The following is a 14535-nucleotide window of genomic DNA, read 5'->3' on the forward strand; positions in this document are numbered from 1 at the left end:
TTGGTAACTTTGGGCACCAAACTCAGAATTTTTTTTCCCTAAAGTAGTGAAAAAAATAACTGCAGTTTAAATACTTTGTTACTGTGTATTTTAATTGTTAACTGTCCCTTAAATGCTTTGTTACTATGTATCTTAATGAGATAATACTGATTTGAGACAGCTCCCTACATTTTTCTGAGGTTTTCAGATGTTTACTTATTGTCTGTATCTGTGTCAGGCAAAAAACTGGGCAATTATATCACGTGTTATGAAACGGTTTCTGTGGTATTAGTATTAAATGTACTATGAAACTTTGCATGTGTTTTCTGTAAGTTACTTTTACAGTAAACCAACTGCAGTTTTATAACGGAAAATTGAGGTAGCAATATTAATATTCCATCGTTTTTTTCTAGTTATAAACGTTATATTCCTGAAACTTTGAACAAGACCATCAGACAAAGGAATATCTTAACCAGAATTCGGATAAACAATGTTTTCAAGGATTTCCTTAAGGAGTTTAACAATAAAACCATTTGCGACAGCAGTGTCTCTCCACATGATCTGAAGGTTAAATACTTATCAACAATGGAGACTTTAACTAAGCATTACGGAGCAGAAATTTTTGAGACTTCATCATTGCAGATTTTAACAGAGAATGAAAAACATGGATTTAATTTTGGAGACAATGGGATCATCCCACAGTATGAAGTGATGGTGACGGGAAACAATGGAATACAGTGGAGGCGCAAACCAAGTGTGAGTGTCCATTCACAGACAAAAAGACTGAGGTTATTTGGGGTGGGGGAAAACCAGGCTGCAAAAAACTTGAATCTATTTTGGAAAATTAGTTAATTGAGAAGTTTCACCTTCAGACTCTTTGGTTTGTTTAGTAGCGTTCTTGTCATGCCTTTTAAATGGTTAGCAGAACTCAATAGTCCTTTGCAAGTGGGAAACGTACTAGCTTTTGCCTCTAGAAAAACTTTGTTGTAACCTTGTTTAGATCATAATTGAAATAAGTGCAGCGGTCACCAAAACATTTTTCTGTATTGTAAAACCTCCTTGTGGTTTGATCAATTCGTAGTTTTTGCACAAAATGAGATTACTAATTTGGAAAGGAAGGGCGTGGTAGGTCAGTGGCAGAATTGCATTAGAAAACTGACAGAAAGCCTGCCTTTGATCAGCACTGGTTCTTTGCTTTTGTGAGTGCTAGAAGTCAGAATGACAGGTTTCAGAGTAGCAACCGTGTTAGTCTGTATTCGCAAAAAGAAAAGATGAATGCAGATGGACACAGATGAATGCATCCGATGAAGTGAGCTGTTGCTCACGAAAGTTTATGCTCAAATAAATCTGTTAGTCTGTAAGGTGCCACAAGTCCTCCTTTTGTTTTTGAGAAGTCAGAATGAAAATTAATACCTGTACCAAATCAGCCAAACCAGATATTGCTCTGTAGGATTTCAAAAGCGGGATTTATGCAAATATTCTGTACCCATCCAAGTGATGAAAGGTGTGTGTGTGTGTGCACGTGTGCGCAAATGAATCAAACAGTAAATTGTGTTTCTGAAGTCAGCTGTATTTAAAATGCTGCTCTCAATATCAACGTTCATAAATAAGGCCACCTTTCGTAACTACATGTATACTGTGCCCGCACACAGATTTACAGTTATGCCAAAAAGGGGGCCAATGGAGGACAAAGGACTATGTCAAACTGCGTTGTAGGTCTGCATTTTGGACCCTGTCCTGTGGGTTTGGAAAGCGCTTGGCACATTCTAGGAACTGCAATCTCAATTGTGGTTGAAATGAAAATGTATATATAATATAACTAAGTGGGAAGATGCATATGCAGGAGTGCAGAGGACAGGGAATATGCTCATTCGTCTTGGCAAGTTAACCATGAAAAACCTTTATCTAATTACTAGTTAAAGATCCTCCTTGTGGCATAATAAATATGGTGGATTAGTTATGATTTCTCAAAAGATTGTTTTATAGTGTTATCTGTATATCTGTTTTATAGTTATCTGTGTGTACGCCACAGACAGAATTCCGTAGATATCAATAGAGAGTTCATGCATATCTTGAGTTTTGAACTGAGTTTTTGTAATACTTGTTAATTATTTTGCAGACGTTAACTAACCTTTGTTACCCTTAAGTACTATGTAGATAGCTTTATCCCGGTTTTACTGATGGAGAAAGAGAAAGGTTAACTGACATGTCAAAGGTTGCATAATGAATTGTTGGCAAAACTAGGCTTAGAATTTGTGACACTCCTCCTGGTGCCCAGAGCTGTGAATCACCCTGTTACCACATGCCTCCGGAGCAAGGGAGTCTTGTCTGTACCAGCTGGATATTTAAGTCCCTAACACAACCAGCTTGTCAGCCATTGAAGCACGCTCCTCAGAGCTACATAGCGCTGTCTTTACCTTGCAGGTTGACAACACACGGACCCCAGCGCCTGAGTCCTTTCAAAGTGTCCCCTTGTAGTATCCAGCCCCTAGTCACTGGATACCCACAGAAATCCCAGATCTCCCATTCTCAAAGGAACAGTGTACCTCTGTTTATCAGTTTTATCTTAGACCACTGCCCCTGTGTTATACACAGCACATGAGTACAATTATCAAACAGAAGGAAGTTTATTTAAGAAAGAATAGAGATTCAAATAAAAATCAGTGTAAGAGATGGGAACAAATGATTACATATAAAACAAAATCATAACATGTTTTCTAGAGGCTAAACTAACAGGTTTAACCTCTTGTCTAAAGAAGCATATCTCACCCAAAGTTCTCTGCAGCATTTTCAATCAAGCTACTTACTTCCTCCTGTTACTTTTCTCTCTGAAGCTTATACAGGCCTATATTAGCATTCAGTTCAGATGTGTGGGAGGAGACCATTGTGAACTATACAATACTGAATTTACATGTAAACAGCCAGCTAGATAAACATTTCTTGTGTGACAGAAAATCTATTTTTCACCTTTGCTGGTGGCCAGTCCCTTGAGGCAGACTTTAAGAACATAATTTCCAGCATAAATACATACCGGTAACTCCTTGCATAGCATCTTTACATACATTTCACAGTAATGTTGATGCCCAGAGGGTCACAAGCTTTTATTAGAGACCTTGTATGATACTCTTTGGGGAACTCTGATGTGAATACCAGACTTGGGATTCCTGTACCCTTATGTGCTCCATACACCCTCTTCTAGTTCGAATCAAGAGGTTCCTCAGTCACAGAATGTATGAATTATTTGCTCTCAATCCTGTTTCACTGAATAGTCTTTTTGAGAATGAATGTCCTCATAAAATACACGTTAAAGACATGACTGGCCTGTTAATTCTGAGGGCAATGGTTTGAAATATCCATCCAAGAGTAATTTTAGCATGAAAATGTATCTTCAACACTTAAAAAATATTTATCTGGTACTTTCATTCCAAAATGTTTGCAGGTTGTACAGCCTGAGAGAGAGAAACATAATAAACTAAAGAGGAAAAAATCAGACAGCAAAAACAAGAAGGATGAAGAAAAAAACAAAATCCGAGAGGAATGGAACAATTTTTCATATTTTCCTGAAATCACACTCCTTGTCATAAAGGAGTCCACAGTCAATATTAAGAAGCAGAACCACGAAAAGATGGTAAGGGCATAGGTGCGGTAAGCTCTTTTCTAGCAGACGGATGAGCTAATGAGACAGTATTGCTGGACAAAAGTGGTGCCATTAATACCATCAGTCCTGTTATTTATCTAATGGGTACCAAACATTGTAATGTCAACAATTTGTGTTTAAAAAAAAAAAGTGCTCTGGTTTGAAGAACAAATTGATAAACAACATCTTTCTTCCCCAAAGCTATGCAGCTGTGCACGTGTCACTATCCATACCACAACACTTGTTTTTATCCCCATCCAAGCCCCCCCAGTATGTGGTAAACAACCCCACCACACTTCATAGTTAGTTCTCTGTGACCTCCCTGGATGCATCTTGGCAAGAGAAAAGCAGCGTGGAGGAAGAAGAGAAACAGCAATGAGTATGGAGGGAGAGGAGACCAAGAGAAAGATCTGGTGGGGAAGAGGCAAGAGAACACCAGCAAACATAGGAATAATGGGACTCCTCAATGAGAGTACCCTGACCTTTTCCTCCTGCTGAGCATTGTTTTGGATGCCAGAATTTAGAAAGGAACTATCAAAACATGTGTGCCTCCGAATCCAGTGTGGCCCTCCCACATGCTCCTGAGAAGTCTTTTTGAATCAGAGGGACCCACATGGGAGCCAGACTCTGCACTTGTGGATCTCACTGGAGAGTTAGGGTGTGTGTGTAGCTCACCATTCAGTGAAACCATCTGCTCACCCATGCTAACCAGTCAAAAAGATATCTGGGGATGTATGATGGTCATTGTTGCCCTTCTAAATATTTCCTTGTGCCGGAGGTACTTGGATAACATTTTGCCTTGCCCTTTGAAAAATCCTGGGGAAAACAGTAGCATACATAAATTCCCAGATTCTAACCCTCTCCTTCTCTCCTTTATTAATTTTTTAACTGAGCTACAATAATTCTTGACTAAAATATCTTCTTTATTCTAGGAATTAAAACTTTCTTCACACGAAGAGGCCTTGTCATTTGCATCTTTAGTAGATGGATACTTCAGACTTACTGCAGATGCCCACCTCTATCTCTGCACTGATGTAGCTCCACCTCTGATAGTGCACAACATAAAAAACGGCTGCCATGGACCCATTTGGTTTGTTTAAATGCGTTTATCCCCTCCTAGAGCCATAGCACTACCCTGACCTAACTGAGGAAATTGAGAAATTTAGGAGGGTTCTTGACTAGCAGGGATTTGCTAGCAAAGGATTGTAGGGTGACTTAATTGATGATGAACAAGTCTGCTGGAAACCAGCATTTATTTTTACAGTGCCAAACTGTTTCTCAGATATTTGCATGTTCAGTTTGAGACAATTTGTTAAAATGTTGCTAAGACGGGAGAGAAGGAGAACAACATCTGGTGTAAGTCATTTGAAACTGTAGGGTAGGATTTTCAGAAGCACTTACTGCTGGCCTAACTCTTCTGTTATTGAAGTGAACAATAAAATGTCAATACTCCCAGCAGAGTAAGGCCACTGCTGAGCGCCTGTAAAAATCACACTCACAATGTCTTTATCTTCTGCATTGTGCTATTCTACATTTCCAAGAGCCCTGCTTGTCTGCAGAGATAGCAGACATTTTGTTTTCATAGTTCTACAGGCCATTACAAGTGACATGCACACAATGTTTTCTTATGTAGTCTGTACTTTCATTTTTTGTGCTGTTTTTTAAACTATAAACCCAGGAATCCCAACTTCCTCTCCAAACTAACCACTTCTTCCTGGGTTCTACTTTTAGCTTTGCCACTGACTACATGGAGTAACTGGGTACTGATTCTCTGAACCTCATTTTACTCATCTGTAAAATGAAAATGTTTACTTATCTCATAGGAGCAGGTGAAGGCTTAATTCATTAATGTCTATAGAGCACTTTGGCAGGGTCTGCACTAGAGTTGAACTATTGCTAATTGAACTGCACATACATCCCCAAATGGTGAAGTGTGTCAACCCCAGCCAAGAAATCTTTGTATGCAAATACAAAGTGGTGGTATTCTCATTTTGATTGCGGCTGAAGGAATTATCTCATTTCTTCCTTTGTTTTTGCCATCCCATTGTTTTTTCCTCTTGTGTTCCCAGTCATAAAGCATATTTTTATTTTAGATTAAAAATAACGTCCATAAGAGACTGTAGCATGTGCATGTCACTTGTAGTAGGCTACAACTACATATGAAAACATAATGGTAACTGTTCCTGCAGACAGGCATAGTTCTTCAGAATTTGAAGGTGCAACAAACAGAAAACAAAGCTATTACATGCATACAGTTCTGGAAGCTTGTTAACAAATTAAGGTGTGTATACATGCACACAGTATAAAGTATGTTTTAATAGTGTAAGTGCTTGTATAATGCAGTTGCTCATTCTTGTTCTAAAGTGTAGATTTCAAGAGGACATTTGATTAAAATAGCTTTGGAATGTAACTGCTCATTTGACCATTATACTCATTCTTGTGTTAACTGTTTCAGCACAGAGTATGCCATCAACAAATTGAGACAAGAAGGGAATGAGGAGGGGATGTATGTGCTGAGGTGGAGCTGTACAGACTTTAATCACATCCTCATGACAGTGACGTGTTCTGAAATCTCACAGGTATGTTGGGACATATCACTAAATGAAGTTACCAGCATCACACATGGTGTTGGAGTCGGGTAAAGGCTATAAACTCCTCATGATCCATATACATGTAATTCGGTAGCTCAGTGCGTGTGATCCTGTCTGACTCTAACAACTGGCCCCAATAGCCACAACAGCCTGCGTACTCACAGGGTAAATCTCCATGAGTACCTGAACCAGTCTGACAGGGATACCACAGTTTATGCAGAATTCCCACTGGGACTCCACGCAGGAGGGCATGTGAGTGACAGATCCAAAATGATGCTTTTGTTGGATGAAATATATGCTCAAAGATCTGCAGAAGGAAGAGTGACTGTCAGAGTTCCTCATTCTATCCAAAATGTTTCTTTAGGTGGTTTTCTGGACAAGTGATAGAGACGTTAGATGAGGGTTGTTTCCCTGGATCTATATAAGAGGCATTGGACAAGGCATCATACAGGAAGTTAACAATGTACAGTATTTTGGAAGAAGTGACAGAATGATAAACTGGATAGAAAATTGGTTGTAGACAAATGTTGGGAAGTCAGGCAGTCACTTATTAAGTGGGTCCTTCAAAGGTCATTGCTGGGCTCATTTCTTTAAGGTTAGAATGTGGCCCCAAGCTATGCATGTACAACTCCCACTGACTTCAGTGGCAATTGCGTCGATGGATCTGAAAGCAGAATTGGTCCAGAGTTGTTAAAATGAACTACAGAAAGGAATGGTAGTATATGTAGGAGATGATGGTGCTCAGATGCTGCAGTGATTAGGACCATGTGAGTAAGTGGCTGGATGGACCACTTAAAAGAACCAAATTAGGAGGTACTTTCCAAAACTACTCAAGAATTTGAGCTATGTAGGGAATTGGGAGGAAAATGGCAAATGGAATTCCATAATATAAAATAACGAAGTGGGGTACATATGGGGGATTGAATGGGACAAGCAGATATACATACAGTGCTCTCTTCGGCAGGGTTTATCTTCAGATGGGAATAAGGAAAGCTGCAGCAGAGGGCACACCCATAGGTAACAGAAATAGCAAAAACTAATGGGCTGTAGGAGAGGTAAGGGCATCAGTGAGTAACTCCTGAAAGTAGGACTGCAAGATATAATAGATGCAAGGAAGGTAAAATTATGTAAAATTCCCACAAAAGTTTTACATTCCACAATAAACACTTTGTCCAAACCATAGTAACAGCCATGGATATAAGGATGGCTCCCCGATATACCAACCCCATGGGCTACCTTGAAGAAGAATTTCTGGACACATGCACCATGAAACCAATTATAAACCTGAGATACATTGAGGATATTTTCATCCTCTGGACAGACAAGCTAAACTCCCTTAGATTTCCACCATAACTTCAACAATCACCACCCATCCATTAAACTCTCTAGAACACTCCTACGCTAGCAGCTCCTTCCTGAAGACCATGATCAGCTTCAAGAATAGAAACCTATAGACAGCTATATACAAAAAACCCACGGATCAGCACACCTACTGTTAGCCGACGGCCAAGGATGTTTGGTGAGGTGCCAGCTATGCCCGTTTATACCATCCGTGACTTTAACCGCTAGGACGCACTGTCCCTTCGCGGCGGGCAGCCCGGGCTAGGCTGACGGATGCCCCAAGGTCCTAACCACCCGTGACTTTAACTGCTAGAGCTCAGAGCTCCTTCGCAGCGGGCAGTCAATACTGACTGACAGGTGCCCCAATGGCAGCACTAAGAGCCTCTCCACACCCGTGACTTTAACTGCTAGAGCTCAGAGCTCCTTCGCAGCGGGCAGCCAGGATTGACTGACAGGTGCCCCAAGAGTTTGCCCCGTGGAGGCGGCACAACTCAACGCTAGGCTCTTAGTACTCTCACCTAATGGCCAGGCTTTAGAGCCAAAACGGCTGAGGTTCTTTAATTGTGTTGGCTGCTTTACAGTAAACCAGAGAAAACAAGTCAGGCTTATGCATAAATGGTTACCAAAATTTATTAAGCTAGATTCTAATCATGTGGTTACAAAATTGCTAGTGCCTACTTATTTAAATGTAGAGATGTTACACACACAAACAAGTTACAAAACTGAAGCCACAATCCCAAAGAAAGAAAACAAAGTATAGAGCTCTATTTCAAAATATGTGTACACTAAAGATAGGAGATCAGGTGTGGGTGCTTCTTACCCTCCTTGCATCTCTCGATTCCAGCGGTGCCAAGCCAGGATCGGTCACTCAATTCCGCGGAAAGACGAATAAGGGACAAGGCGTAGGGACCCTCTTAGCTGCAGAAGCCTTGGGAGGCTGTCACTTATCTGACCAGCAGATAGATAGTGAAAGCACTCAAAAATCATGGTGCTGTAGGTCCCCTACTTATACCTCTGTACTCCTTTATTCTCTTTCTCCTTTCTTATGCCAAATTGAGGCTGGTCTGTCGGGGTGACGCCAGCTTTTGCAAGAGTAGTTTACACTTGCAAGGGAGAGAAACAATAAGTTTCGACTACTGGACATTTCTTTTATCAGGGTAAATATTTTCCCAACTAGGATGTTGGTGTGTGTGCATCACGCTATTTAGTAGGGGCTAACAGCCATGTCTGTCACAGGGCCTCTGCCTGCTGTGAGCTTAATCGTTGTATCTGTTCCCAGAGGCACATTGTAGCAGCACACCTGTGCTTTCACAGCTTCAAAGGCTGTGCTGGAATATATGTTAAGTGCCCTGTTCCTGCTTCCTCCTGTGTTTCCAGCAATGCTGGTCTGAGGGGGGGGGGCTGGCTGTCTGGCTACATTCCACCCCCTGATGCACCACACTACATCCCAGATTGCAAGGTGGCGGTGATGCCAGCACCTCTTGCCCTCCTTGGGGAAATCTAGAAATACCCAACAACCAAATTAGAGGATGAGGGTTCGCGGAATTGGGTAGGATCCCTTTTTAGCTCTAGGTATCTGATTTGTGTGGAGGAAAGAGCAGTTTGAATCAAACGCTTCATAATACATAAAGTTACACAAAAAACAATTACAATAATTAAAATGGTTAAAACAGTATTCACAACCGAATGTAAAACGGGGAGAGGGAGAATCCCAAGTGTTGAGCTAACCATTGCATCCATGAGGTTTGTCCATTCTCAGCCACTGCATGTAGTGGTACAAATTCAATTCCCAGTCCATTGGTTGAATCTAGCAAGGTGCACATCCAGCAATTTGTAGCACCAGCAGCTGAGGCGATGGTTTGGATTGCTCCCCGAAGAGGATGTTCTGGTATTGCCAAGGTGACTGGAGCCAACAGAAGGATCATGAGGGCTTGCAGGAACATATCTCTGGTGGGTCGTGTTCTAGCTAAAAAACTTATTGTAAAACCAAAAGCAAAAATTACACCTGCTATTATAAGTAATGGCAAATATATCAACAGTCCATAGTAGTCTCTAGTGATCAAACAGGTCTGCTGCATGATCCATTTTGCTGACAGGTTAGCTGGCAGGTTGCTCGGAACGATGGGACCATTCCTGCAATAAATCACATGGTCAGCCGGTCTTGGATGTGATCCAAGCCTCTGTTACGGTTATTAGCCTTTTATCAGCATTTAAGGCACTCCATACACCTTTCTCTTTATAGGCGTGCAAAACGCAGGTAAAGGTTCCCAGGGCTGGGTGTTTAATCACAACAGTATCTCCGGGAGCATACTTGGAACTGTGCAGTGGTGTTCTGGCAGGGGAGATAGCTTTCCCTGTAGGGAAGAATCCCCTGCTGATTGGACTTCCTGTAGGAGTCTGTCTGTTGTTTAATCTCTGCACCACTTCGTCCAGTCTGTCTCCCCATGTGCCATCAGTAGGCTTCAAGTGATTCTTTAGCAACCCATTCCATCGCTCGACCATGCCATTAGATTGAGGTCGATATGGAAGGTGGAAGGTCCATTGGACTCCATGGTTAAGGGTCCATTCCCTTTCAAGTTTATTCTTAAAATGCGAACCATTATCTGATTGGATTTCTTGAGGCATTGGGACAATTGCTGTTAAGCGGTTTAGTCCCATAACTGTGGACAACCCTGTTGCCAATCGGGTTGGATATGCAAAACCAATCCCTGAAACAATTTCTACTCCAGTCAAGATGTATTTCCACCTCTGCCTTGTAGTGGGCAGTGGTCCGACATAGTCGACCTGCCAGGTTGCCCATAGTGTTTTTCCATCTCTTAGCCTGGCAAACCTTTGTCCTTCTGCTATATGTTTTCTAGTCTCAGCACAAATAGTGCAGGCTTGCACCAGGTCTCTAGCCTGTCTGTGGGTGATAGGCCACCCCCTGATATGTGCTTGCCGCACTAACTCATCACTTCCTGTGTGTCCTAAATTATCATGTAACCATGAATATAAGCGTTCCCATTCTACTTGTGTGGTAAAGAGCTGGGCAGCTGCATCGGCTAAATTGTTTAACTGTGCAGCTGGGGTATTATTCCTCTGATGAGCTGAGACATGTCCTATAGACAGGGGTTGTTGCAGGGCATGCTGATATAACCACTTCCAGTATTCCAGTCCCCAGACTGGTTTACCTCCTATTTCCCAGTGGTTATTTTTCCAGTTAGTGATCCACTGAGTGGCACCTGCCCATACCACATAGGAGTCCGTATATACTGCGGTGGCTCCTGCTTCACAGGCCAGTTTAATTGCAGCTAATTCTGCAAGTTGTGCTGACCCATCAATTTCAGCAGTTAGGGGTGCTGCAGAGGTGTCTGCAGGCACTGCTGCAGCTTTTCCCTTCCATTTTCCTTTGACCAGCCTGGCACTGCCATCAGTGAACCATACTCCCTCAGGCTTAGAAGGATCAAATGGGGCAGCATCCTTAATGGGAGACTGCTGTGGAGGCAGGCGGTATTCATCAGGCATTCCTACTTTCCATAGGGATTCCTGAATCATAGTGGGGTTTTGTGCAGTGTCTGCACTCCCTACCCTGTGGTGTATGTAAAGTGCCCATCTTTGGATAGTCATCTTTTGTGCTACACCAGGTGGTAACTCTTTCCCTTCCAATATAGGTTTAATGATTGGAAGAGGAGTGTGAATTGTGATGTCCTTATCCTGAGTTAATTCCTCAGTTTCTCTCAAGGCTGTGTAAGCTGCCAGAAGCACCTTCTCATAAGGCGTGTAGTTAGCCTGTGACCCTTGCCATGACTTGGAACCAAACTGAATTGGTCGTCTGGGAGCAGTGTCACTTTCTTGCCAGAGAGCATAAGACATTCCAGTGGCTCCCACAGTTAGGTACAAATGGAATGGGGCTTCAGGATGTATGGGACCCAGAGCCTGATAGGTGTGTATCTCCCCTATCAGTTGCCTGAGGGCTTCCTCATGGGCAGGAGCCCATTCCCAGGCAGCACTTTTCTTTAACAAATTGTACAATGGTCTGGCTATAATGGCAAAGCCAGGTACATGTTTTCTCCAAAACCCCAGGGTTCCCAAAATCTGTCTCAATTGATCTTTACTTTCAGGGGAGGGTGCCTGATTTAGCTCTTGCACAGTGTCATTAGGCACAGACCTCCTACCTCCCATCCATACAGTACCTAAGAATTTTATCTCTTGGGAGGGACCTTGGCATTTCTCAGCTGGTAACTCTAAATTAAGGGCTTCTAGTGCTCCTTTGATTTGATTCATAGCCTCCTGTACCTCTTCTGGGGTTTTCCCACCTATTAAGATGTCATCAATGTATTGCACAGTTTGTACATTGTGTGGCAGTATAAGGTCATCTAGGACCTTTGCCAGTGCCCCATGGCAAATAGTGGGTGAGTGTTTAAACCCTTGTGGCATTCGGGTAAAAGTGTATTGTACACCTTTCCAAGTAAAAGCAAATCTTTCCTGGTCAGCTGGTTGCAAAGGGACCATGAAGAACATGTCCTTTACATCTAATACTGCTAGCCAGGGTTTATCCCAGGTTTGTATGGTGTTTACAATATCTGTTATGCTAGGGACTGCTGCAGTTAATGGTCCAGTGTTACTGTTTAGCTTCCTATAGTCTATAGTGAGTCTCCATTTGCCATTTGGTTTCTTGATGGGCCACACAGGAGAATTAAAGCGAGAGTGGGTACGAATTAAAATTCCTCGCTGTTCCAAATCTTTGATCAGGTCAGTAACAGGGCTTATGGCCTCAGCTGGGACATTATACTGCTTTATGTTTGTTACTGTTGAGGGCGGGAGAGCAGGTGCGCTGCTAAGTAAGTTTACAGAATAGTGGGGAGGGCTTTCCTCTTCCAGGTGGGTGGCATGAGGAACAGAACTGACTCCAAAAGCCCATCTTTCCCCATTAATCCTTCCCTTCTTTCCTCTTAAAACATCCATGCCCAGTATGTTGGCATTGCCCAAAATCACCTCATATTTTCGGGGCTGATGGTGGGGTTGCAATGGGATATCCAGTTTTATCTTAACTAATGGGTAAGTTATGGTACTGCCATTTACCCCTGTAACAAGTACCTGTTTTCCGCCAGTAGGTGGCGAGCCCTGAAAACTTTCTCGCTTAATCATGGACCTTTGAGCCCCTGTGTCCATTAAGAAAGGAATAATGTGTTTGTCATTTACAGTTACATGTATCCGGGGGTCTTTTGCTGTTGTTTTCTCCTCTTTGGATTTAAGCTGGTTTATTAGGAGAGGAGATTGACCCCCGCAAGCTAGTTTCCCTGCTCTGGTAACTCTTGCAGTTGCCGCAGCAATGGAGTATACCGGGTGTCTGCAGGTGGGGAAAGAGGAGAGAGCTGCAGAGGTGCACTGGGAGTAGCATTAGTTGTCTCCCAGTCAGCTCTTTTAAAGGTGGTGAATAATTTTAGCCGCTCTGTGGGCAGTCCATTTATCACATCTCTGGGATAACCTAAAGCCAGACATTGTCTCCACAACTTGGCTCTAAGCTCCTTTTCCTCCTGGGTTGGCTCTCGCTTGTTTTTATGTCCTTTAGATGGTGCCCCCTTGTTTCCCTGAAGGGAACGCATCTTAGCTTTGCCTGTCAGTGCTCTGATGTCTCCGAATTCTCTAAAGTATGACACCAGAAGGTTTAGCAGTGCCCGAAAGGTACTGTTATGTGCTGCAGCTTCTGATCTAAGGGACAGTGCCATAGCCCTGTGGTTACTCGGAACTCCCTTAAGCAGGGGTCTGAGATCATCTACATCTACCTGACCCTCCCATGGGCTTTCATAGGCTAACTCTTGAGGGTTTTGGCCAAGCATGCTAATGACAGCCACAGTTAATAGAGCTGTTTTTACCTCATCTATGTTGGTCCAGTGCATTACTGTGGGTTCATCTCGGTCTGCTGGGTAAATTCCTCTTGCCCATTGACAAGCCAGAGACCAAAGTGTTTTAGGGGTGTTCCCCTCTGAATGTTCCAGGAATATTCCTGCACCTAAGTTAAGGCGCTCAGTTTCTTGGGCTGTCAGGCGTATATATCCACCCCCAGTGTCCCAGAGGCGGACCAGCCACTCTATTATACCTTCCTCAGGCTTTTTAGCAAAATCTCCCTGGATTGTTTTTAACTCCATGGGAGTATATTGGCGGGTGGTAATTTTGGTAAAGTGTGTTGGAGCTTTACTCCCTTTTCCCTTTTTACCTCCCTTCTTTGTTTTTGAAGAGGTGGATGGATAATTGTCATCCCCTTCTTCATCCAGCTCTGCCCCACTCAAATTTTCCTCATGTTCTTCTGATTTGTGATGTGTGATAGCTGGTCTTAATTTTACAGAGGGACCTTCCTCCTCAGAGGAGGGGGACTCATTTGCTGAATCCCAAATGTCTCCATCCCATTCCTCAGGGTCTAGCCAGAGAGCAGTCTCAACTTTAGCCCGGTTGATACTGCGTGTTTTAGTCTCCAGCTTTTCCCTTCGTTCTATCCCTTCTTTCTCAATTAAGGGAAGTAATCTTTTCTGAAGATGTTCCATATCCCTATTCAGTGTTCTTACTCTGGTATCTAAATTCTGGCATTCCTTGCGCAGTGTGTCCCTTTCCTGTTGCAGCCTATTAAATTCTATTGCCAGACCATTATAATCCTTACAGGCAGCTTGCCAAACGTTAGTAAGCAGCCATATACAAGCACCTTTTCCTTTCCCTTTCTTCATCTTGCAGGCAGTTCTCCAGTTACAGAAATGCTGCCAGATCTCTGCTGGTTTTCCCCAATATTTCTCCAGCAGTTCTTTGCTCCACAGAGGGTTTCCCCATCCCTCTTGGGTCAAACTTTTCTCTAGCTCAGGGAATTCTGTGGTGTTTATCATGACTGGTTTCATTGTGTTACTGTAGTGCAGCCTATATCACAATCCTGTTCGTGACGCCAATTTCTGTTAGCCGACGGCCAAGGATGTTTGGTGAGGTGCCAGCTATGCCCGTTTATACCATCCGTGACTTTAACCG

General features: G+C 42.8%; 1 protein-coding gene across 3 annotated transcripts in view; it reads left to right on the forward strand.

Moving 5' to 3' along the window:
- JAK1 (Janus kinase 1) overlaps nucleotides 1–14535 on the forward strand; it is a gene marked incomplete at its 5' end in the record, with an annotated part of 110096 nt that overhangs the window by 75509 nt on the left and 20052 nt on the right. For all 3 annotated transcript variants that reach the window (XM_084637583.1, XM_084637584.1, XM_084637585.1), the window contains 4 exons: nucleotides 393–735; nucleotides 3419–3607; nucleotides 4549–4706; nucleotides 6072–6195. In XM_084637583.1, the coding sequence (XP_084493709.1) occupies nucleotides 393–735; nucleotides 3419–3607; nucleotides 4549–4706; nucleotides 6072–6195 (814 nt within the window). The remainder of the gene's footprint in view (nucleotides 1–392; nucleotides 736–3418; nucleotides 3608–4548; nucleotides 4707–6071; nucleotides 6196–14535) is intronic.

The sequence above is a fragment of the Lepidochelys olivacea genome (genome assembly GCF_965140295.1).
Source record: "Lepidochelys olivacea isolate rLepOli2 genome assembly, chromosome: 8".
Classification (NCBI taxonomy): Eukaryota; Metazoa; Chordata; order Testudines; family Cheloniidae; genus Lepidochelys; species Lepidochelys olivacea.